The following is a 23,732-nucleotide window of genomic DNA, read 5'->3' on the forward strand; positions in this document are numbered from 1 at the left end:
AAAGAGGTGGGCGGGGCCAGCCAGCAGCACTGCGGCGCTGCCTGGACGGGTGGGGGAGGACTGCTGGCTTGACTGCAGATATCTGCATGTTGTTGCTCTTTTTCAACATCATCGTCATCATCTGAGACGAAAACACAAGAAAACAGAAATACGTGGTGGGAAAGTAAGAGCACACAGGAAGGAGGAGTAGAAGTGGAGTGTTGTTGCAACATGAACACAATTAGATGTTTCTGGAAGTGAATTCCTCCTTTGAAGTGACTCCTGATGAGCAGATGGAGCCGCGTGCTGCAGGAACGCCGGAGCAGAGAGGAGAAGAAGGGTGGGAAAAACAGACCCTGACCAAAGGGATTAGTAGTGAGAAAGCAGAAGAGAAGTCATGTAGGAGGAATTACCGACAATGAAGCGGAAGTTTTAAATCCGACTGCGGAGGAGGAGAGAAAAGGAGGAGAGTTTAGAGAGAGAGAGATAAATAAAGTAAAGAGGGATAAAGAAGGTCATGGAGTCAGTGGGAGTTCAGCATGGACCGATGAATCAGCGCATCCCCGCTGAAGCGCTTCTCACCTCACCGATGCCCTGAGCCCATGGACGTAATTTTCACTTTAGAAGTGGAGGGGACGGGGGGGTGGGGGTGGGGGGGGGGGTATCTTTACAGTATGCTCTAATGGGAAACGGGCTTCAACACAAATGGTTGTTTTCTGCTCGGTCCTAGAGCTCAACCAGTGTCAATTTAATATAGCGTAATATTGTTTTTGGATGGTAAAAAGTGCAGGGGTCAAAACTTGACTTTGGAAAAAGTGGGGGGGACATGTCCCCCCTGTACCCCCCCAAAATTACGTCCATGCCTGAGCCTGAACGTCCACCTGTGGTCGTGTTAGCTGGTCTGATGAGTCTGAGGAGCAACGTGTGCTGCTGCCCGGCTTCAGCGACTCGGAAAACAGGCCAGCTGCAGCGCCGATGGGTGGAGCGGACGCTTTTTCAGAGTTTAATGTTCCGAGTTTTCCACAAAGCTTCCGGAGACGGGTCAGCATCTAGATGTGATCCTCAGCGACGTTCAAATCAGATCAACGCAGAAAATAAAGCCGTTCATTCTGCCTCCGACGAAGTCCGATCAGGGAAACTAGTTTAAGTTAATCACCCGTTAGTGTTTCTCGGTTTAGCTGAGTGAAGGCTGACTGTCAGAGGCATCAGCAGGAGGTGCTACCCTGTTCACTGGTCCAGGATCAGCTCGGCAGATGGGCACCTTCAGGATCTTCCGTGTAGATCAGGGGTGTCAAACTCATTTTAGCTCAGGGGCCACATCGAGGGAAATCTAGTCCCAAGTGGGCCGGACCGGTAAATTAAAAACGACTTCAGATTGTTTTCTTTGTTTTAATACAATCAATATAAAACAAGGCTGGAGCCTGAGGACTGTGTAGTACAAGTACAACACCTGAAGTGTACTTGAACATTTGAAAAAAAATAAAAAAATCAACAAATAAAATAAACATTCCTTAGTGATTCAAAGAGCTTACAGATCACATGGCTAGATCAGTTTCATGCAGCACTTAAAATATATTTGACTCATTTTACTTAACATCTTTTAGCTTTCACCAGCACATCAACATCAGGAGTCACATCCTGAGTGGCGGCCGACTTCAGGATGTGATTCAAGTTCTTGTGTGAGCCTTGAGCGCAGCTTTGTTTTATTTATACTCATTACAGAGAAAACTTGCTCACAAAGATACGTTTATTTTCACTCTACATTGTAAAGTATGAAAATAAAGTTTACACAACCATCTCGCGGGCCGGATTCAACCCGCTTGCGGGCCAGCTCTGGCCCGCGGGCCGCATATTTGACACCCCTAGATGAATATTTCATGCGTTCACATTCCTCTGCTGTCATCCCCCCATCCGACCTGTGTTTATTCCCTGTCGTCTGCCCTCTCACCCTCCAGACAAGCTGTGCTTCAACCCTTTCTTCAACAACGAGGACATGCAGGAGATCACCAAGCACTTTGTGATTTGCCACGTTGACGCTCCGGGGCAGCAGGTCGGAGCTGCACAGTTTCCACAAGGGTACGGATGCACGTTTGCACTGTTCATGCAGAAACTCGTATCATTAGTTATGTGCTGCTTCGGCCAGTCATGGTTGGAATCAAACAGACGTTGTTTGAATGCAGTTTTGTATTTCTTTCCACAGCTTCCAGTATCCCACCATGGACCAGCTGGCTGGCATGCTGCCCACTGTGGTGCAGCACTTTGGGTCGGTGCATCCGCCTTTCAAAACGAAATTACCCATAAAGGCCTTTAATGAATATACAACATATTTTCTCTCTGTGTAGACATTCTTTACTGAGAATACATCAAATTAGATGGATTAGTTTATTTATTTTTTCAGATTCAAGAGCGTCGTCGGGATCGGAGTTGGAGCTGGAGCTTACATTCTGGCTAAGTTTGCTGTAAGTGTTCATTTGGTGAAGCAAACAATGAAATTCACATTTTTTCTGCTTCCTACAACTAGGTTTATCTACGTGAAGCTTCACGTTGCCATGATCAGAATAAAAACATACATACAATTTAAAAAGATCCCTTTTAAAAGCAGAATTCAACCGTTTGTTTAAAAAACAAAACAGATAAAATCCTAATAAACTCTTCGCTGCTACCATCTTATGATATGTTGGGATGCAACATCCGGTGCAGCAGAGGGAAGTCTTATTGTGATTTTTCTGCCCTCAGCTCATCCACCCTGACCTGGTGGAGGGTTTGGTTCTGCTGAACATCAACCCAAACGGCAAAGGATGGATTGACTGGGCTGCCTCTAAGGTGCCTCAGCGTCACCGTGAAACATCAGTGTGTTTGTTTTAGATTTTTGTAATAGAAATGATCATTAAAACATCTTCCTGGCGTCTCTCCAGCTGTCAGGTCTGACCAGCAACATCCCAGACGTTGTGCTGCCTCATCTTTTCAGCCAGGTCAGATTGGAGGGTCAGAAAATGGCCGGAAAGCATTTCTGTTCTTTTTAATTAGGTTATTGAAAGTGTGTGTGTGTGTGTGCGTGCGTGTGCGTGTGCGTGCGTGCGTGTGTGTGTGTGTGTCCAGGACGAACTGGTAAACAACTCAGAACTGGTTCAGAGCTACAGACAACAGATCAACAACGCCATCAACAACTACAACCTGCAGCTTTTCTGGAACCTGTACAACAGGTGAGCGATGGCCACGGTCCGGTCTTGTTGGGCTTCGAACATCAAAGGTATTTTATTCTTTTTGTTCTTTCCAGTCGGAGGGATCTGGAGATGAACCGCGGCGGGACAGCTCTCAATGCCAAGACCTTAAAGTGAGTTTTTTTAGTCAGAATTGTCGCCGAAGACCTCAGAGAGCTAAAGAGAGTCATAAACAGCACGAGGTTCAGAGTTTTACCCGTTTGTTCTGGTGACCCTCCGCAGGTGTCCTGTGATGCTGGTTGTCGGAGACAACGCACCTGCTGAGGAGGGAGTGGTGAGTCCTGCAGCTTACCCGTCACCAGTCAGGGTTTAAATTACAGATTAGGAAATAATTGCAGTTGTAAAGTCTTCATCACTCAGATTTTAATCGTGTTTGAAAGTCGGCTCACTTTGGATGATGGAACCGAATCTTTGAGTTACACTTCATCACATCTTTGATATTTTTCGTCGTAAAATCGTCGTCGTCTTCCTCCGCTTATCCGGGTCGCGGGGGCAGCATCCCAACCAGGGGGCTCCAGACCGTCTTCTCCCCCTGGCCACCTCCACCAGCTCCTCCGGCAGGACCCCAAGGCGTTCTCGGACCAGATTGGAGATGTAACCTCTCCAACGTGTCCTGGGTCGACCCGGGGGCCTCCTGCCGGCAGGACATGCCCGAAACACCTCCCCAGGGAGGCGTCCAGGAGTATTACGTCCCCGGCTCTCTAGGAGTGATGAGGAGAGACGTAATAAAATTGGTGTGTCCCTTAAAAAAAACAAAGGATTTATTACAAAATGATATATTTACAATAATAAACACAAAACGAAGGGGAGTTATTTACAAAAGGGAGGAACGAAAAGCGCCAACCCAGAAGGGGATGGGGATAAACAACCGAGAATATTAGTAAAAAAATACAAAAGGGGCGATCCGAGGTCTACGTCCAAAAACGTGCCGAAGTCTACAAATGCAAGTCCAAAATCTTAATCCAAGTGAGTTTATCCAAAGAGCGAACCGAGGAGAAGAGACACTGTTGCCAGTACACGCTATCCGGGACCTTCTCAAAGAACTGATGGCTGAAAGCAGCTTTTAACAGCTGGTAAGTGATCAGCCATGATTTGATCCAGCTGAGCACCAGGAGACGGGTGAGGCAGAAGCCACTGAGGCCATCTTGTGGCCGAAAAGGGGCACGGCACGTAACAAGGAGGCATCCTGACCAGATGCCCAAACCACCTCAACTGACTCCTTTAGATCCGGAGGAGCAGCGGTTCTACTCCGAGTCCCTCCCGAATGTCCGAGCTCCTCACCCTATCTCTAAGGCTGAGTCCGGCCACCCTACGGAGGAAACTCATTTCGGCCGCTTGTATCCGCGATCTCGTTCTTTCGGTCATTACCCAAAGCTCATGACCATAGGTGAGGATTGGGACGTAGATCGACCGGTAAATCGAGAGCCTGGCTTTCTGGCTCAGCTCCCTCTTCCCCACGACAGATCGGCTCAGCGTCCGCATCACTGCAGACGCCGAACCAATCCTCCTGTCGATCTCCCGATCCCTCCTACCCTCACTCGTGAACAGTGGCGGTTCTACATCGAATTACTCCCCGGGCGAGGCCCCCTTTGAGCGCCCCCCCCCCAACCGCCCCCCCCCCACCACCACCACCACCACACCACCCCACCTGCATGAACACACGCATGTTTTCTACAAGGCATGTTTTATTAGAAGGACTATTGAACATTCATTTTCTAAGTTGCACATATTTACATTAATTACTATGAAGTTGTCAGAATGTAAAGCAATATACATTATATACTGTATCAAAATATATAGAATCAAATATACAAAAACAAACAATAACTAAATATTAAGAATATATGAACATAATTTATAATAAATATTCTAAATAGCAAAAATATTTCACACGTAACAAACTAAAGATAATCACTACAGCATTGCACTTAGAATAGAAAACACAAACTAAAATTAAAACCTAACCTTGATGCAACATCATCAATAATGTCATCACATGAAATCTGCTCCCCTACTGAGTGATTGATACTAATCAGAGCCAGGTTAGTGAGCCGCCCCTGAAACATAGGTGACCTCAGGTATGACTTGATCAAGTTTTGAAAAGCTCCTCTCAGCTTGAGCCACAGTGACTGGCAGAGCAGTCCAAAAGTTGGGGTAGATCTCCAATAGATCTCATGATCCATAATATTTTAGAATTGCCTCTGAAATTGTAATTTAAACTGACATAAAAAACTGTAGACTACCAAAAATGCCAACTTTTACAGAACAAATCATGTAAAAAATAATCAGTGCAGCCATCTGCAATAAATAAACAGGATAGTTAGTGGTGACTGGGGAGTTTTCTTCTGCTTGTACAGTTTTTATTTATTATTACGTGAACATGATCAACATGTGTGTGTTGTTGTTCAGGCAGGCCACAGGCTGCAGCGAGCATTTAACAAATCCTAGTTTGAATCAGTAAAAAACGATTCAAGGACTTTTTTCGAACCATTTGAATATTCGTTTAAATATTTCAGCCCTATTAGCTCTGTTAGCAATTAGTTGACCGCATTTAACCGTTAAAATCCCAGTTAACTGGTTCAAAAAATTGAAAACATGCATCATGAGAGCTACATACCTTTATCTTTCTCCTCTTTTTTCTTTTTTTTCCCCCTGAATGGGGCACCTGGTGGTTTTAGCCTTTTTATGTTCATCTCTTCTGTTTGGCTCCTGACTCAGTAAGTTTCCTTTAGTCAGGACTAAACAATTTGACCTTGATGGGGGGTGGGGACCACAAAATCGTTTTGTTTTTCCTTTTTTTATTCGGCCATTTCACACAATTCAGAGAAACCTGAAAGAATGATAGGCCTGTGTTTATGATATTATGAATGAAATATGGAAGAACGTTAAGATGTGATTGACTTTAGCCATGTTAATACAGTTGATTCAGCCCCTGCACGCTCATTTCATTTGGGAAAGACGCAGGGGTGAATTCCCCCGCCGCACCCCTCCCCTTCCTGTTCTTCATAGACACACGGAGCACGTGAACGTTCTCAGTCAGCAGGAGCGCCTGCAACTGCAGGGGGCGCCAACTTGCTGTTTCCAATCCAGACACTGTCATATGACAGATAATAGAAAACCTCGGTGCGGCGCAGATTTCCCTTTTTTTTTTTTTTTTTACTCCGCGCTTGTGCGCCCCTTTTGTGTCATGAAAAAATGCCGCCCCGGGCTACTGCCCTGTCTGCCCGTGCCTAAAACCGCTACTGCTCGTGAACAAGACCGCGAGATACTTAAACTCCTCCACTTGAGGTAGGACCTCTCCCCGACCCGGAGTTGGCAAGCCACCCTTTTCCGGTCGAGAACCATGAAATTTGGCAGAAGAATTTGATATTTTTGGTTTAAGAATAAAAAAAAAAGAATAATTTTCTCTTCAAACACCTTTCACAAAACACAAGACAATCTTATTTTGTATTCACATCAACATCAGATCAGAAGCAGTCCATCATGGAGACACGGGATAAAATCAGTTTTATAATCCAGATTAACAATCCTGTTTTTGGGTCGTGGAAGAGACAAAACCCAAAGAGACACAAGGAGCAGGCACTTGGCCAGAAACCATCCGATCACTGGATGAGCCGCTCCTCCTGAGCCATTGCTGCCCCAATAAGATGCAAGAGAAAAGGCGTAGATTTGTTCTGATGCGGTCAAATGCGACGAGTGTGAGCAGAAAGATGCGGCGGAGCCGCGAAACTAAACCAAGGGTTTAAACCTCTCAGCAGATGGAGGACCTCAGGTAAACATAAACAGGTCAGACCTGGTCCTGTCCTCGCGTAACCCTTCCTGTGTGAGTAGTTGTGTGTTTTTCCGGGGGGCGGATGGCCTTGACATGTCTCCAGGGCTTCCTGCTTTCAAGCGGCCCAGATATTTTCACTTCTGCACCAGAAAATCAGCTTTTTGCTCAGATTTGAATCAAATGGGCCCCTGTCAGATGTAGGCAGCGGACATGCGATGTGTTGTTATAAAACCTCCTGCAGAGACGAAGGGGAGGGGGCAAGCAAAGCGCATAGATGTTTTATTGAACATGACAGATGGAGGTCATGCTAATGTGTTACATTTGATGATATGAGCTGCAGGACCTGCCGCCTTTGGACCAAATGCCACCTCTCGTTCTGCAGAGTCATTTTCAAGTCAGATGTAATGATTTTTGACTCCTCCTTTAATTCCTCTGCCTGTTTATAACTCATTTTTGTAATAAATTAGTCTAGTTTGCACAGAAAGCTTTTGATTACAAGAGCTGTCAGGTTCAGGTCGTGTTTGCTTTCGGGGTTTGGGCCGCAGCCTGCAAAATTCAGCAACCAGCAGGATGAAAGGCATCAGAGAGAAATGAGCTGTCATGCGCTATGAGTGACTATCTGTGCACATCTGTCTAATTTGAGTGCGTGTGTGTGTGTGTGTGTGTGTGTGTGTGTGTGTGTGTGTGTGTGTGTGTGTGTGTGTGTGTGTGCATGTCAGCCATCTGGACTGACTCATCTCTGCAGCACACTGCATAATCTGGGTCAGTCACATGGGCACAGATTCTGCATATAAACATCATGCATGCAGGCGCTGCATTAACTGTTGACTATCTGCATCTGTATGAGGAGTTTATGTCTATTCCAAGTGTTTTTTCACGCAATTGTTCAATGCTTAACCCTGAAATATTTGCAAAAAATGTTTTTCATTGGAGATCAAGTAAGAAAAAGATCTCGGGACCAACAGAAAAGCTGCTCAGGAAGGCTGAGAGTACACAAGGATTCAGCCGGATGAATGTAAATACCGGAGGCGTGATTTCAGCAGGAATAGAGACAGAGATTGAGTCAGAAATGCTAAACCTGGTGTGAATAAACCCAGAACTGGAGGCTGAATTCTTCTCTTTAAGGTTTATGTCGGGTGTCCATCTGCCTTTTAACAAAAAGTCGGTACATAAATCATGATTTTTGCACGTGATCACATGTTATTGGCTCATGTTCGACTGCCTGATGTAACAACCAGAGGAGATTGAGTGCAAAGTGTTTTATTGTGAACAAAACCCCAAGATACCGGAACTTCTCCGCTTGGGGCAGGACCTCCTCCCTGACCCGGAGGAGGCGCTCTACCCTTTTCCCACTCCAGACCATGGTCTCTGATTTAGAGGAGCTGACTCTCATCCCTGCTGCGCCACACTCGGCTGAGAGCCGGAGATCACGTTCTGATGAAGCCAACAGGACCACATCATCTGCAAAAATCAGAGACCTGATCCATAGGCCACCAAAATAGATCCCCTCCACACCTTGGCTGTGAATAGAAATCCTGTCCATAAAAGTTATGAACAGAATTGGTGATAAAGGACAGCCTTGGCGGAGTCCAACCAACTCTGAGAATGGGAATGAACCCGACTTACGACCAAGCTCCGGTCATAAAGCTCTCTATTTACCGGTCAACCTACGTTCCTACCCTCACCCATGGTCACGAGCTTTGGGTAATGACCGAGAGAACGAGATCGTGAGTGCAAGCAGCCGAAATGAGTTTTCTCTGCAGGGTGTCTGGGCTCTATAGGGTTAGAAGCTCGGTCATCTGGGAGGGGCTCGGAGTAGACCCGCTGCTCCTCCACATGGAGAGGAGCCAGTTGAGGTGGCTCGAGCATCTGGTCAGGATGCCTCCTGGATGCCTCCCTGGTGAGGTTTTCCGGGCACGTCCAACCGGGAGAAGACCTAAAGGTAGACCCAGGACACGGTGGAGGGACTACGTCTCTCACCTGGCCAGGGAACGCCTCGGGATTCCCCCGGAGGAGCTGGCCCAAGTGGCTGGAGAGAGGGAAGTCTGGGCCTCTCGACTGAGGCTGCTGCCCCCGCGACCCGACTCTGGATAAACGGACAAAAATGAATGAGTGGATGGTTTTTATTGTAAATCATCTAATAATTTCTGCTGGTTTTGATTTTATCTTTCAGGTTGAGTGCAACTCCAAACTGGATCCCACCAACACCACCTTTTTAAAGGTAACAGAGTCCTAAAGAGAGCACGGAAACTAGAGTCAAACATATACTCTCTGTTTCCAAGTAATTTAATAACTTCTAACAATGTGAAATAGACATGAAACTTAAACCTTCTGTGAATCTGCGACAAAGACCTCTGGTCCATGAGCCACTCAGTGAAGATGCTCAAAATGGTTAGAAATAAGTTGGAAGTGGAAACAAATAACAGCAGAAAATCAAACCTAATAAGAAGTTAAAAGTATAAAAACAGCTTTAAAATTCAAGTATCTTTCTATAAGAAATAAATCTACCATCAGTTTAATGAAATGGTTTGATTTAACTCTCCCACACGGACCTCAAGGGATAAACCATCAACCCTGCTCAGTGGTCACCTTTCCTGAAGGAGTCGCCCCACGGGACAATGGGAGGGTTAAAAACAGCATGATCATGGACACAAAGAGGTTTTTTTGGTTACTTGTTAGTGTCAGGATTTGGTGTAGTAGGATGTTTAGGACCCAAAATGCAGAAAACCAGATGAACCAGGAAGGAGGTAGATGATGAAAATAAATCCTTTATTTAGGAGTAGTCCAAAGGCAGGGAGCCAAACCCCAAAAATCTTAACTGAGCAATAAAAACACTAGAGGACTAGAGACACTGGAACAAGCCTGACAAGAACAACAAGCAAACATTAATGGACAGACAAGAACACAGAGACAGACAGGGCTTAAATACACTGGGAGGAGCAATCAGGGAAACAGGAAGCAGGTGTGTGGGGTGAGCTGCTGGAGGGAAGGCAGGTGACACTAATCAACTCAATGGGGAAAACAGAAACAGAGGATGGCAAATACCTTAACACAAAACTAAACAACAATTTCCTAAAGACAGAGAGAAGGACCCACACAAACTAGCTGGAGGAGGACATAGCACATACACACACTGAGCTGGGGACAATGAGGCTGGAGCTGACATGGGAGGAAACAGTAAAAAAGATATCAGACACTAAACTGACACACAGAAAAATGACACATGAGGGCGCCAAAGGGCTACAACATAAGACACTTAACAGGGATGCAGACAAGGACACATGAGGGCGCTAAGAGAGCACAAGAGGAGCTGGGGAACAAAGGGACACAAGAGGGAATCTAGAGAGGGATGGAGGACACCAGGAGGCACAAAGGAAGGGGGCTGATGCAGACCATGACAGTTAGATATTAAAATCACTTCTTCTAACAAATATGAATACAATAAGTTTTTGTTGTTGGTGTACTCTTGTGGCAGATGGCCGACTCTGGAGGACTCCCCCAGCTCACACAGGTAACTCTTCACACACGATCAGCAGAAAAGTCCCAAAAATCCTACAGGTCAGTGAACGCAGCATTCCTGTTGTCTTCCAGCCTGGAAAGCTGACTGAAGCCTTCAAGTATTTCCTGCAGGGAATGGGCTACAGTAAGTATCAGCCGGCGTTCATGACGGCATCATGGATGTTTCTGGTAGCGTTTCTAGGGATGAGTTGTTTCATCAGGAGTTTAGCTAGCTGCAGGATGACTTTGAGTGATGTGTTTGATGCAGAGGGACGTGAGCTGTGTTAATCTTGGCCTCTGTTCTCCTTGCCCCGTTCTTTCAGTCGCTTATGTGAAGGATCGGAGGCTGAGTGGAGGGCCAGGTACTTCCTCCTCCCCATTCAGCTCTGAACTCTTACTGCTGCCCCGTCCGATGGCATTTTTTAATTTTCTGTTGGTTCATTTCTTGGGTTCTGAACAGTACGTCTGGGCTGTGATTTTCTGTTTTTGGTTTCCTTTTTTCCTCATTTCTGTTTCTTTTTATCCCGAGAGCATTAAACCCCATCGTTGTTTTATCAATTTTTCCTTCGACGGAAAAATATACTGCCCTCACTCCTCCTCCTCCCCATCCCCGCTCCATCACATCACCAACAATGCTCTTGGCGTGGCGTCATGCTAGCTTTGAGCAAAGTCCCATGGACCACGATCATGACAAAGCCCAAAATTTTTACCAAAAATATATGAAATGATCCTCATGAAGCAACGCCTCACTGAGATCCAACGCTCTCATGTCGGGGTTTTGTTCCAGATCTGTTAAAGATTCTTCCCCTAAAGGCCCTTGAAATGAATATTGTTTAGGAATTAATTGTGTCTCTGAGGAAAATACACGAACAACTGATATTTTTCCTGTTGGTGATAGCTCTTTGAACAACCTCAGTTTAAAGAAACAGAGAAGTTGTGTCTGCACTAATGAGCTAACAGCTAGTCTGCGTGATTATTGCATTTCAAAACAAATGTAAAATATGTTTTAGTCCAAATTTTATTCTAAAAGCTTTTAATTTTTACATCACATTTATTTTGTTGGTATTTACAGCAGAAATTAGCTGCAGCGCTAGCTAACGTAGCACTAATGGCTGGGTTTCTTCATAGTTTTGCCAGAATGATCATGAAATGTTGTCCTCTGGGTGTGCTGAGAGACCGAAGGCGTTTGAAGAATCTAATTAGTTTAGATTAAACCACCGAGTCAAGCTGGCCCAGTCAGGCTCTTCCTAATAATCTTGTCTCTGTTTATAAGAGAGCTTAACGTGAAGCCCTGCGTGCCAGCGGTGTGTCTGTGTGTCGACATGTTAGCCATTTTACTTAAATCCCTGATGACTGTGAACCTATCAGCTGCCTTTTCCCCCACCCTACAAAATATAATCTTAAGTTCTCCACATTAGCATGATCTCCCTACATTCCCCCAACATCAACAGATTACATGTATATTCCTGTAAGTTGTAATCCCTAATCCTTCCTATTTTCTTTTGTGTTTGTTTTTGTTGTTTTTTTCCGCCCAGTGCCCTCGGCCAGTATGACCCGCCTGGCCCGCTCCAGGACGGCCTCCCTGACCAGCGCCGGCTCTGGGGAGGGGTCCCGCTCCCGGGCCTGCACCAACTCTGACAGCACCGAGGGAGTCGGAGCGGTCACCCAAACCATGGAGGTGTCGTGCTGAAGAGTCACTGAAAGGGGGCGGGATGAAGGGGGTGAGGGGAGAAAACGGGAAACAGAAAAACGAGGTGGAAGAAACAAAAAAATTGGCCTGATAACGAGGTCTTTCTGTCTTCGTGTTTATCCTCCACATCCTTTTATCGTTCTGCTTTCGCTGTAAAGTACCATCCGTAATGTTACACGCCCGGCAGACCTTTCGACCCCCGCCTGCACTCTCATTTTGCCCCGCAGCTAAAGCTTGGTTTATGCTTGACGCGTTCACTTTCCGCGCGGTGATGCGGCTCGCGGATGGAACGCGCTTCACAACTCGCAGCGTTTATGGTTCATGCGGCTCGTCTCTGCGGTGAGCCAATATTCTCCCAAACTGTAGGGGGCAGCATGGAGCTCTACGGCATGCATCCAACACTACACCATAGTAGAAGTAGAAATGACTGTTTACAACATGGCATTCCAGCGTTTTTAACAGCGTCCTCGTCTTTTCCGACAGTGCAAGCTATTTCTCTCCAAGAATTATTAACAACATGTTGATCACGGTGATCTCTGAGAGCTGAATCATACAAATGTCTGTATTTACCAACCTCTGCCATACCAGTTCTTGCCAGTACGCCATGTTTTTCCGCGTTCGACCATCCGCGTGTTTGGAAATTTTCCGAGGTGCGCGGTGCGGAAAGTTTGGGCCGTGCGGAGGTGCGGTGGAGGGGCGTGGTTGTTAAAATGACGCAATTTTGCCGCGCGGACCTCGCGGACGCGTCAAGCATAAACCAACCTTAACCAGCTGGTTTTCTTCTCCAGGTGTCATTCCTGTGTTTGCTAAATGTTCCTCATTATTGCCTGCATCCCTCTTCATTCCACGCCCCACCCCCCTTTCCCAAAACACACTCTCATACACACAAACCGTTTCTAAAACAGTTAGCCTAACTCTGAAAAATCTGCAACATCTCACGCAAAGCTGCTGTTTCGTTTGCTCTGAGGGTCAGACGCAACCAGGAAAGCTGGACTTTTAGGGGGTGCCGCGTAGGGAAAAAACAAGGAAAACAGATCAAATGTTATGCATGTGTCTCTGGACAGGAGTGTGTGTTTGTTGTAGGAAGTCTTAAGCGTCTCTCTCTGTGAGGTTTGTCGTGAAGGGCCGGGCGACCACGAGAGAAGGTGTGTTCAGAGTCGGGCAGACAACATTACAGAGTCTCGTCGTAGCCGAGTGCACCTGTAGCGCCTAGAAGAGGTGATCTAGTTCTTTTAGAGGGTAGTTAGAGCACAACACGCCGGTTTAAAGCTCCACTCAGATTTCATGATAAACCAACCATTACCAAACCTGGATCTGTTCTGTCGGGAAAAATCAGCTGATGGAGATTTATCTGAAAACAGGAAATCAAACTCCAGTCAGTCGCTCTGACATCACATCTCTGCACCAACAGGAAGCAGGAAGTTGTTCCCACAGTACTGAGAAAGATGAGTAGAAACATCTGAAGTCGTTTGATTATCCTGACTTTGCGGATGAAGACAATCTGGAGCCGTGCGATGGTTTATGAAGCTAGAATTTATGAATGGCTAGTGCTCGTGTCATGTGTGTGTGTGTGCACGCGCATGTGAATGTGTTTAGGCATTTTTGTATTTTTACGATCAACTTTTTGCATGTAGCGCCCCCTAGTGGCTAAGTTGTCATCTCACGTTTGTCCATCGGAAGAACTAAACCAGTCTGCTTTTGCACACTTGCAAAATTTAATAAGCTAATCAAATTAAACTAAATAAAAATTCTACATTTGAAATATTTATATCAGCTGTTTGGGTTATTTGCTACTGAAATGAGAGCAAATATAAATAATAACGAGTGATTAAAGCCATTGAAACAGCATCTGCATGTAGGTGTGACCATTAGTGAACTTTAGCATGAGCTATCTCACAACACGATCGTTTAATTCGCTTTGGAATGAGCTGCGTCGTTTGACATTTCATTTTGCATGTTTGCTGTTAAAGCTCCTTTTTGCCTCTGAAGAGGTGAAAGAAAACCAAAACTTTTATTTGGACCAGTTGCAGGAAGCAAATGGAGCATGTGACAGACCAGGCTGGTAACTACAAAAACTAATAGAACAAAAAAAAAAAGGAAAACATTATTAAGATCTGAATGATTTGGATCCACATTGCTGAATGCAGCTTTAACCTGTCGTGTCACCGCATTGTAAAGACAATCTGCTGCATAAACCTAGCGTAGAAGTAGCACGTGTTTGCATGCGAGTGTGATTTTAGGGCATTCTAGTCTGAGTAGTAGCTTATAATAGCCGTGAAATAGACGGATATGTAGAGCCGTAGGTGCAACATCATCATCATCATCATCGGTCTGTAGCTCCACTGCATGCATGCGGTTCTGCCGTAGTCGACCCTCTGCGGTCTCTAACTTGACAATCACGTCCGACCCAAACCAAAACCAGACCGGGGGGAGGTGACCGAGCTGACCTCTCTCTGGGACGGCTGCAGAAAAACTTCCCTTGCAGCGCCCAGCTCCTCTGCATGGATTGACCAAAGCACACACACTCACACACACACACACACACACACACACACACACACTGAAAGGAGAGCTGCGTGGGCCGGGTTTTGTAACGGAACGGCACCAAAGAAAGAACCAAACGACACAACCTTTAACAAGGACTCCATCTCTACATGGTCAGTGGGTGTTTTGATGTTCTGTGTGGCCATAATCTCACTAGTTTAGCTCCGTTAGTCGAGCCTATAGACGGAAAGTGTAGTTTCTGACCCGACCACACCTGTGGTGATGACTGCCGTGACCTTGGACCACCTTAAAGGCGAGAAAACGTAGAGTCCCCTGGATTTACATTTAATTTTTGGTGCATTTATGTCCAGCATTCATCACTCGTCACTTCTTCTTGCTTTAAGTTTAAACTGAGACTTTGGTCCTATGTAGGAAGCAGCGTAGCTTCCGAACACTGAGGTGTGTGTTTCCCCAAGGCGGCCTGTTAGAGGCGGGGCTTTTTTGGCGCCGTTTGGGCTCCAAGCTCAGAATGTAGGGCAACCCCCAGCCACCTTTAAAAAAAACCCTTTCCTTAAAAAAAACCACAAGGTGCCCCGGCTCTCACAGGCCAGCCCAGCAGCACCGTAAAGGGCTATCAGCTGACGTCACTTTTACGATCTGGTAGTGTTGTTATCTGACTGAGCACCAGGGGGCGGCAGAGAGCTGTTAGAAAGTTTAAGGCGAAGCAGAGAGAGAGAGCAGACATATTATTGGATGGTTGTTACAGAGACGGATGTGAATGTGCAGAAGCATGGGAGATTAATCGTTGTTCTTGTGTTTAAAATAATGAAACAAGCTGAACGTTCTGAAGAGGGAGAAGACGAGATCAAACGCCTCACCATCACTTTCACCACCATTTGCATGTGGCGGAGTTTGTGCACCATCACTTTTCTGTGTTTCCTCTCTTTACTGAGCTATCTGCTGCCATCTACACTCCGGTTTCCTCCTGCAACGTCTACCCGCACTGCCTGGGGGGGGGGGGGGGGGGGGGGGGCTCCTGAATGTATCTTGTCCCTTTTTGAAGTGCTGTACAGTATTGTCAACCTACACCTCGTTCTCACTCTGGGTAGTACTTTTTACCTTTGACCCCCACATCTCTAACGTTTAATCCAGCTCCGGCGAGCTGGCGCTGGATCCGTTTGTAAGGACCTTGGGCCTCCTTGCTTTTGTAGATACTTTATAGAGCAGGTCACCAGTGACAAACACCGGTACTGCTGTAACGTGAGAAATCATGTTTTTGTTTCTCTTCCCTGAGTTTTTTATAGGTAGGGTGGAACATCATCTTGGTATAATAAACTTGATAAATGTGTTACTACTACTACACTTACACTTCTTACTGCCGTCATAATTCATTTGTATGAAGCAATAAGTTCTTTTGTTCTTGTTTTATATTGTGGGAGTCTTCCCTGTTAGCTTGTTTCTACTCAAACTGTAGAAAGACTCTTACCCGCTTCATTGTCATTCGGACGTGTATTGTAAAATTTAAATATAATATATATATATATATAAACTATATAAATACAAAGTTAGCCGTCACTGTCTGTGTACTGATCATTTAACAAGTAAGAAATAAAGTGTTAATGTCAGAATTTCAGAGGTCACGCGTCAAATCATTTTATGTCTTTTTTATGTTTTATTCGTTCACGGTGAAACCGTGAACACCGGATCTGATTGGTGCACGTTTCTAACCCTCACAAGCGTCATTTGTGTTTGGTCGCTTTTCCGTTAAACGTGAAAAATGAACAAAAATTCATTAAAAGAAAGCAGAAGCTAATGACTTTATTGGGGAAAGATTATAAAAACGGCAACTGTAATTTCTAGTGACGTGAACGGCCTCATATTTGTGACCCAAAGGTCACACTTCCCCGGCTGGGTCGAGCTGTACTTTGTCCCACAGATGATCCATCACCGGAGACGACAGTCTGCTGAAAACATCTTTATCTGCTGTTCCGTCGCAAGATGAAGGACACTTCAAGATTTTAAAATATAATTTTAATAAACTGTTTTTACTGTTTATTACAATCATAAAATAATCATCGTGGTTCATTATAAATGTATTTAATTACTGAAATGACTTATTATTCTTTGGGTTAATAATACTTATTATTTATGATGATCAGTGATGTTTAACAGTGTGAGGAAGGTCATTTGCACGTGTGCACCTCATGCAGGACTGATTCAGGGTAAAGTTAACTTGCTCTCATGTCTTTGCTCCATAACAACAAGCTTCCTGACGCTAAGAGGGCGTGTTCTGAGGTTTTGTTAAAACCAAAATCTCCGCAGCTCAAGTCCAGTTCTTGAACCAACCAGAGGACGAGGGTCGGCCGCCCGAGCCTCAAGAAGCTGTTCTGTCACGCCGATAGAATCGCTCCGAATAAACGCCACCTGTAACCAGCTGACCAAAACTCCTTCAGAGTTATTGATTTTGAGACGCCGTTGTGACCCGGAGACATCTCAGGACCGATTTGGTCGCACCAAGGTTCCTCTACCCATCTCGTGCCCGGAGGACATCATCTCCACCTGACATCTCGGATCCACAGAGGGTCTCCTGACTGGGTGAGGTAGACACTTCCGACAGATGGCGTCTGTATGCTGTTCTCTCTAAGAAACCACTCAGTTAGCTGCAAAACAACGTTTCACCCAGAACGCGTTTCTGTCTCTGAAAGAAATCTTCTGAGATCCATCCACGCATCCAAACATCGCATTTCATTTTAGTTTCCATTCAGACACAGGTTTGCTTTAAATACCAAGTTTTAATATCAAAGCTGTTATAAATGGTCATTTCTTTAAATTGTCGTTTTTAAATTGTCATCTTTAAAATTGTTAGTAATAAATTCTTAACTTTTTAAAGCTGACTCTTCTTTGAAATGAAACACAGAAAGGTGTATATTTGGTTATTGAATAAGCAAAGATTCCATTAAGTCTTCTGTTTAATAAATAATCTTTTGCTATTAAATTTAATTCTCTTAAATTAAAAATTAATCTTTGGATTAAAATATAGACCAAGGCAGTTGGTGTATGAACTTCTATCGATTGTATAAATATCCTGGATATTTATACAATCGATAGAAGTTCATATGCTAATGTGTCTGATCTTTTCTCAGAATCTAACAAAGCTGTTAGCAAACAGCGTTAATTCTAGTATGTAGATTGTCTACGCTACAAATTTAAACAAAGGATGTTCGACGTCGGTTTTTAACCAATACTGATTTATGCAGGGTCTCCTTTCGAAAAGAAAAGCGTAATCATTTTAGGTAAATGGCATCGTATGTATGTCCTGCTAGCATACTTAAGCTTAAAGTTTTATCTGTGAAAAATATGACAGCTCTTTAAATTCATAGGTGCGAAACGCTGAAAAATCATATTTTAATAATTAGTCATGATTACAAAGAGTCACTGAGTTTTTCATGCAGGCTGAACATGAAAATAGTCTCCTACACCTATCTCCTGCATTAGCTTCTGAAAGAAAACAGACGGATGCTAGTAGAAGCTAACTGTTAACATTAGCAACTCCACTACACAGCAGAACTCCTCCAGGCTTGTGTTATTTGTGGAGATTAAAAATCGGTGTTGCGGAGCAAACAGAGTCAGTGGTAGAGTCGAGTTGCTGTTAGCCAATCAGAGGAGAGATGTCCAAATATCAGGAAATAAGACTCCAACTCCTGTCGTGTTCTGCTGCTTTCTCCTCGAGCTGACTCCTCCGGGGTGATACAGGCGCTTAAAGGGTTTTTTCTCCCCCGAGTATAACTTACAAGGCATTCACTCGCTACTGCAAATGTACTGATTAACCGAGGGTTCAACCACTTTGAGTAATATAATGGAAGAAAGTCTCCAACAGCAGCTGACTCACACTTTTATGTCATAACTCTGACAAACACACGGCTAATTTCTCCTTATCACACGTTATGCCAAACTAACGTAGAAACCTCACAAACTAAACCTCAGATCTATCAAATGTGTCATTACAAGAGTATATTAACCAACCCTAACCAATAATACAACGTCACGCCAATACTGACCATCCCTAATTTAAACGTAACCATCAGGTTATTGCTTTCTGTGCCGTTTACTGACAGCAGGACTATTAACAGGTTTTTAAAGAAAATCGTCACTCGGGTTCTCAAACAAAACCTTATAAGAGACCATGAAGGAGTCGCAGTACGCGTGTAGCATGTGATCCACTGGACTGTAGTTTAAAGAAAGGACATTTGGAGACATCTTCTTCATGAAGATACCAAGATTAAAGTTCTCTTCTCCTGTTGAGGTATCGAACGAATAAAAGATCTCCTCGGTGAGTTTGTCAACGTAGCGCGTCGCGTAAAGGACGCCACAGGCCATGAAGGTGTTGGTTACACTCTGCTTGTAGACTTTCGTTTTCCAGGTTTGACTGAGCGCCGGCGGCGCACCCTCCTCCACCTTGGTCAGAACCAGGTTTCCAAAGTCCTGAGTGGTGGTGTAGATCACCCAGACGCCAGACTCGTCGGTGGCCAAGTCCAGGTCGGTGAATGGGTAGCATTCATCAAGGTGGCAGAAATTACCCTTTGAGTTATACCTGGGGGGAAAAAAGCATCAGTAGCATACGTTTCTTTATTGAGCTTGATGGTTTTAGGGGAGCATTACACCCACCTGGTGCCTTTGGGTAGCTGTACTGTGGTGATGGTTTTGGTGGTCATGTTGAATCGACAAACAGTGTCTTGGTTGTAACAGTTGTAGTACAAGGCCCCTCCATACAGAACATTATTGGGACCCTGGATGGTGTTGGTGGTTGGGTTGGAGGGATGGATCAGGACATTACCTGAGACAAACAGAAACACCAAGCTGAGAAATGACAGTTTTAGTTTGGATGTGGCCATCTTTGTTCAGACTGGCTCCAATTGGTTGTAGATTTCATCCGAATCTCTACGGTGGTTCGTGAGATATTTACCGCAAAGTTTTAGTCAAGCGTTTCTCAGTGTCTGTCTGCCTCTTCCAAAACAAACAAAGACAAACACTTAGAGCTGACCTGGGGTGCTCACTCCAACAATTAAAGAGCTCAGGGTGGAGTAGAGACGGACGTAGTTGGCGAGTCTGTTGGCGGAAGTCATCGGAACTAGCCAATGCCAGTCCTCCTTCCCCACCTCTGGATTAGGATCGCGACCCCAGGCTCCATACTTGTATGAACCAGGATACTCTCCGGCTGTGAAGACCCTCGGCTCGCTGATGTTCAGAAACCGGCCAAAGGGACACAAACCTGGGAATTTGGGTCATGTAAACATCAAAGAGGAAAACAAGATCAGCTAGCCCATTTTCTTCCAGTTGGGCTAACTGGGCAACAACACGTGATTTGAAACTAACTCTTAGGCTGAGTGGGTTGAGGGATGGGATGGAGAACGTTGTTCCTGCACTGGTCCAGGTCTCTCTTCAGACGTTGGTTGGTTTGTTGTCCCTTCACCACCTGCATGGTGTCGAACCGTTCCAGTTCCTCCATCTCATCTTTAACTTCCTCCAGCTGAGACAAAGTAGTCAGGTCAGTGATCATTATAGAGACAGAGATGGATGACCCTCCCATTCGTGAACTGGGTAAATCACGACTAAATTACAACATTAGAGAACACAAAGAAGCCTCAATGTTGATTTTAAAACTAAGGAAGACAACTGAGGGGTTTGCATCACATCTGTGCTTCTGTCTGCACTGCCAGTCTTTCTGTTTCGGTGCACGTTTGGAGATGCTCATCTTTGCATCTCCAGGTGGAAAATGAAGAAAGGAAGCAACCAGGTGCAGTAGAACTGGACGGGCATGTCGTGAAAAATCCAATTCATCCTCTTCTCCAGTGATCGATTTTCCGGTTTTTAGTCAATGGTCCAAAACGTTTAATAACATTTAATATAGAAGATTACAGCAGGGCTGAACCCAAAGCAGTCTCGATGACCACATCAGTGCCTACCTTCTGAGTGACGTCTGCGATGAGGCGCTTGTGTTTGAGGCTGGTGCTGTTGAGCTGATCTATCAGCTGCAAGATCTCGGTGAGCTCGTTCTCTATCACGTACAGACTCAGAACTCCGTACATCTCTCCATCGTTCTCCTCCTCCAGCATCGCCACGTCCTCCTCCAGCTGAGGCAGACGCCGATCTAAACCCAGCAGCAGGCTCTCCATCCCGAAGGTCTGCAGGGACATCAGGAACGTGATTCCCTCTGGACTCAGAGGATGATTCCCCGTATGAAAGACTCACAGATCGACTTACCATCTGTGGAGTTACGTTGCTGTTGCAGTCTGAGACGCTGCTCTGAACTGACCGTAGTTTGTCATGAGGAAAGATTTTCTCCGAGCTGATGAACTCGCACTGACAGTTTTCTTGTGTCGGTGCCTAAAATGAAACATTAAAACAAATTTATGTTTTCTTTTAAAAAGTAAAAGTTGCTCATATTTTTACTCCGAGTATCTTACCTGCTGGGTGGCGGTGATCAGAGCCCACAGAGGAACGATCACGTAGAGCTTCATGATGGAGCAGATCTGCGTCGGCTGTCTCTTCACCGTCTGATTTTGTCAGCAGCAGCGATTAAAACACACCCACGAGCATCTGCGTGGGAATAAGTGGATCTGCACACGAGTCGAGAATCACTTCCTCCATGCGGTGATATGGGTTTTTTTCTTTTTACTACTTGGTTAAGAGAAAATTCTCATAAGTCATGGGCTGGATTGACATTTGAGAGGCCCCAGCAGGGGCTGAATGTGCAAAAACCCACTTGTTTTTCCGACGTTGCTCAATCAGAAAGAAAGATGATAAATGCGAGTGCTTGGGAAAATCCTGTTCCTCAAACTCTGCAAGCCACCTTCTCAGTGCCTGGTAGTAGAGTCCGCCCTGGGCCTGGGAGATGGTCGGGTTATACCGAAGACTTTAAAACATGGGAATCAACGCCTCCCTGCTTGACACTCAGCTTTGAAGGGGTGAATTGGGGGAATTAAACCTCCAAATAGTTCTCGAGCGCGGCCGCGGCTGCAGCTCACCGCTCCCCACGGGGACGGGTCAAACGTGGAGATGAATTTCGCCAGCAGTGTGGGGTGACTAATGGGACTTTAACTTTAGCCAAAGCCCCCACGAGGGTATACCTTAATTTAGGAAGGGGCTGCAAAAACATGTTAGAAGAAACAAACTGCAACTTTTTTATATTTTCCATCAGAAAACATTCTGGAAAAGTTTCACATTTATTTGGAGAAAATGTTGTTTGTTTTCTTTGTCACGGTTGTCCGACGGGAGGTGATGGTGCAATAAAAATAACAACAGTAAAAATATTAGAATAATTGGAAAAAACGGATTTGAAAGTGCTTCTAGTTTATAAATCACTCAGTGGCACGGGGACAGAATACAAGTTGGATCTCCTTCAGGTATGTAGCCCGGCAGGGAAAACAGTCAGCTGGTAGAACCGGGTCAGAACCAAACAGGGCGAAGCTGCTTTTAGCTACTATGCTGCACACAATCAGCTTCCTCTTGACCTCAAATGTGCCCCATCTCCATCCATCCATCCATCCATCCATCCATCCAACGTTCTTATGCTGCACCTTCTGCCCATCCATCCATCCATCCATCCATCCATCCATCCATCCATACAACTTTCTTATGGTGCACCTTCTGCCCATCCATCCATCCATCCATCCAACGTTCTTATGCTGCACCTTCTGCCCATCCATCCATCCATCCATCCAACGTTCTTATGCTGCACCTTCTGCCCATCCATCCATCCATCCATCCATCCATCCATCCATCCATCCATCCATCCAACGTTCTTATGCTGCACCTTCTGCCCATCCATCCATCCATCCATCCATCCATCCATCCATCCATCCATCCATCCAACGTTCTTATGCTGCACCTTCTGCCCATCCATCCATCCATCCATCCATCCATCCATCCATCCATCCATCCATCCAACGTTCTTATGCTGCACCTTCTGCCCATCCATCCATCCATCCATCCAACGTTCTTATGCTGCACCTTCTGCCCATCCATCCATCCATCCATCCAACGTTCTTATGCTGCACCTTCTGCCCATCCATCCATCCATCCATCCATCCATCCATCCATCCATCCATCCAACGTTCTTATGCTGCACCTTCTGCCCATCCATCCATCCATCCATCCATCCATCCATCCATCCAACGTTCTTATGCTGCACCTTCTGCACTGTAACTGCTCCATCTTTGTCTTTTTCCTGATTCTTAAATCTGAATTTATTTTGGTCTGAATGTATTTGTGTATTTTTATTGGGTTGTCACGTTGATTTTAATGTTCTTGCTATTCCCTCTAATGGAAAATACATGGAATTTCCTCTGTGTCTGAAATGTGTACAAAGCTTTGACTTTTTTCACTTGATAAGGTGGTGTTGTACAAGCGTCGTGTTGATGATTGACTACACATTTATTAAAAATGACCAACAAGATGCGATCCTCCATATAAATATGAAATGTTGATCTGACTGATTTTTGAATGATCACCATTAACCTAGACTTTCATCTCGGCAAACACACTGCTTGCAGCTCAAAGGACGACTCGGTTCAAACCCAAACATCTTAGTCACCTGCAGCTCATGTATTGCTCAGGTTAATGACTCTAATCTGACTGGAGTAAACCTCTTGGAGTGGGATAACAAGTAACCAGCATCTCACCTTTTCGGTTACGCGACACCAACGGAGACAGGTCTGGAGGAATCGAAAATCTTTGTTCAACAATTAAGCAGGAACAGAAAATGGGAGAATAAGAAGGTACGTGTCCCAAAGATGGGTTGTCCATTCATTTAACACAAACATCTCATATAAACTGTTAAAATCGTCTTGCTTTTGCATGCAGACGTTCAGCAGATCTCCTGGAATTGTCAACTTTGAGTTGCCTTGATGAGCAATTTTAATTTAATTAAACTTAAAATGTGTGAGTCAATTTATTAAGAAATTTAATTTATGAAAACTTAAAGTTTTCTGTTTCAAAACTCAAAAATTTTGAGTTCTGGGAACTTATTTGGGTTTACAGTGCAGCATCAGGAACCATTTCAGTCATCACCGAGACGTTTTCTCCAAGT

The 23,732-nt window shown here is 45.0% G+C and overlaps 2 protein-coding genes across 7 annotated transcripts in view; one reads left to right on the forward strand and one right to left on the reverse strand.

Moving 5' to 3' along the window:
- ndrg4 (NDRG family member 4) overlaps positions 1-12,294 on the forward strand; it is a 79,142-nt gene extending 66,848 nt beyond the window's left edge. For 4 of the 6 annotated variants that reach the window (XM_070550562.1, XM_070550563.1, XM_070550565.1 and 1 more), the window contains 13 exons: positions 1,935-2,055; positions 2,180-2,242; positions 2,378-2,438; positions 2,716-2,802; positions 2,895-2,951; positions 3,079-3,182; positions 3,257-3,313; positions 3,423-3,474; positions 9,146-9,193; positions 10,448-10,483; positions 10,564-10,615; positions 10,794-10,832; positions 12,006-12,294. In XM_070550562.1, coding sequence (XP_070406663.1) covers positions 1,935-2,055; positions 2,180-2,242; positions 2,378-2,438; positions 2,716-2,802; positions 2,895-2,951; positions 3,079-3,182; positions 3,257-3,313; positions 3,423-3,474; positions 9,146-9,193; positions 10,448-10,483; positions 10,564-10,615; positions 10,794-10,832; positions 12,006-12,160 — 932 coding nt within the window. In that variant the 3' untranslated portion in view covers positions 12,161-12,294. The remainder of the gene's footprint in view (positions 1-1,934; positions 2,056-2,179; positions 2,243-2,377; positions 2,439-2,715; positions 2,803-2,894; positions 2,952-3,078; positions 3,183-3,256; positions 3,314-3,422; positions 3,475-9,145; positions 9,194-10,447; positions 10,484-10,563; positions 10,616-10,793; positions 10,833-12,005) is intronic. The other 2 variants (XM_070550564.1, XM_015965307.3) reach the window with 1 other exon arrangement.
- Positions 12,295-18,636: 6,342 nt separating this feature from the next.
- Positions 18,637-21,256, reverse strand: si:ch211-194m7.5 (olfactomedin-4). Its single transcript, XM_015965308.3, has 7 exons — positions 21,109-21,256; positions 20,906-21,028; positions 20,608-20,826; positions 20,018-20,171; positions 19,686-19,913; positions 19,310-19,478; positions 18,637-19,235 (listed from the first exon to the last, which is right to left on the reverse strand). The coding sequence occupies exons 1-7, from the start codon at positions 21,160-21,162 to the stop codon at positions 18,779-18,781; spliced, it is 1,404 nt and encodes a 467-aa protein (XP_015820794.3). The 5' UTR covers positions 21,163-21,256; the 3' UTR covers positions 18,637-18,778.
- Between the last annotated feature and the right edge of the window lie 2,476 nt (positions 21,257-23,732).

The sequence above is a fragment of the Nothobranchius furzeri genome, chromosome 4, assembly GCF_043380555.1.
Source record: "Nothobranchius furzeri strain GRZ-AD chromosome 4, NfurGRZ-RIMD1, whole genome shotgun sequence".
Lineage (NCBI taxonomy): Eukaryota > Metazoa > Chordata > Actinopteri > Cyprinodontiformes > Nothobranchiidae > Nothobranchius > Nothobranchius furzeri.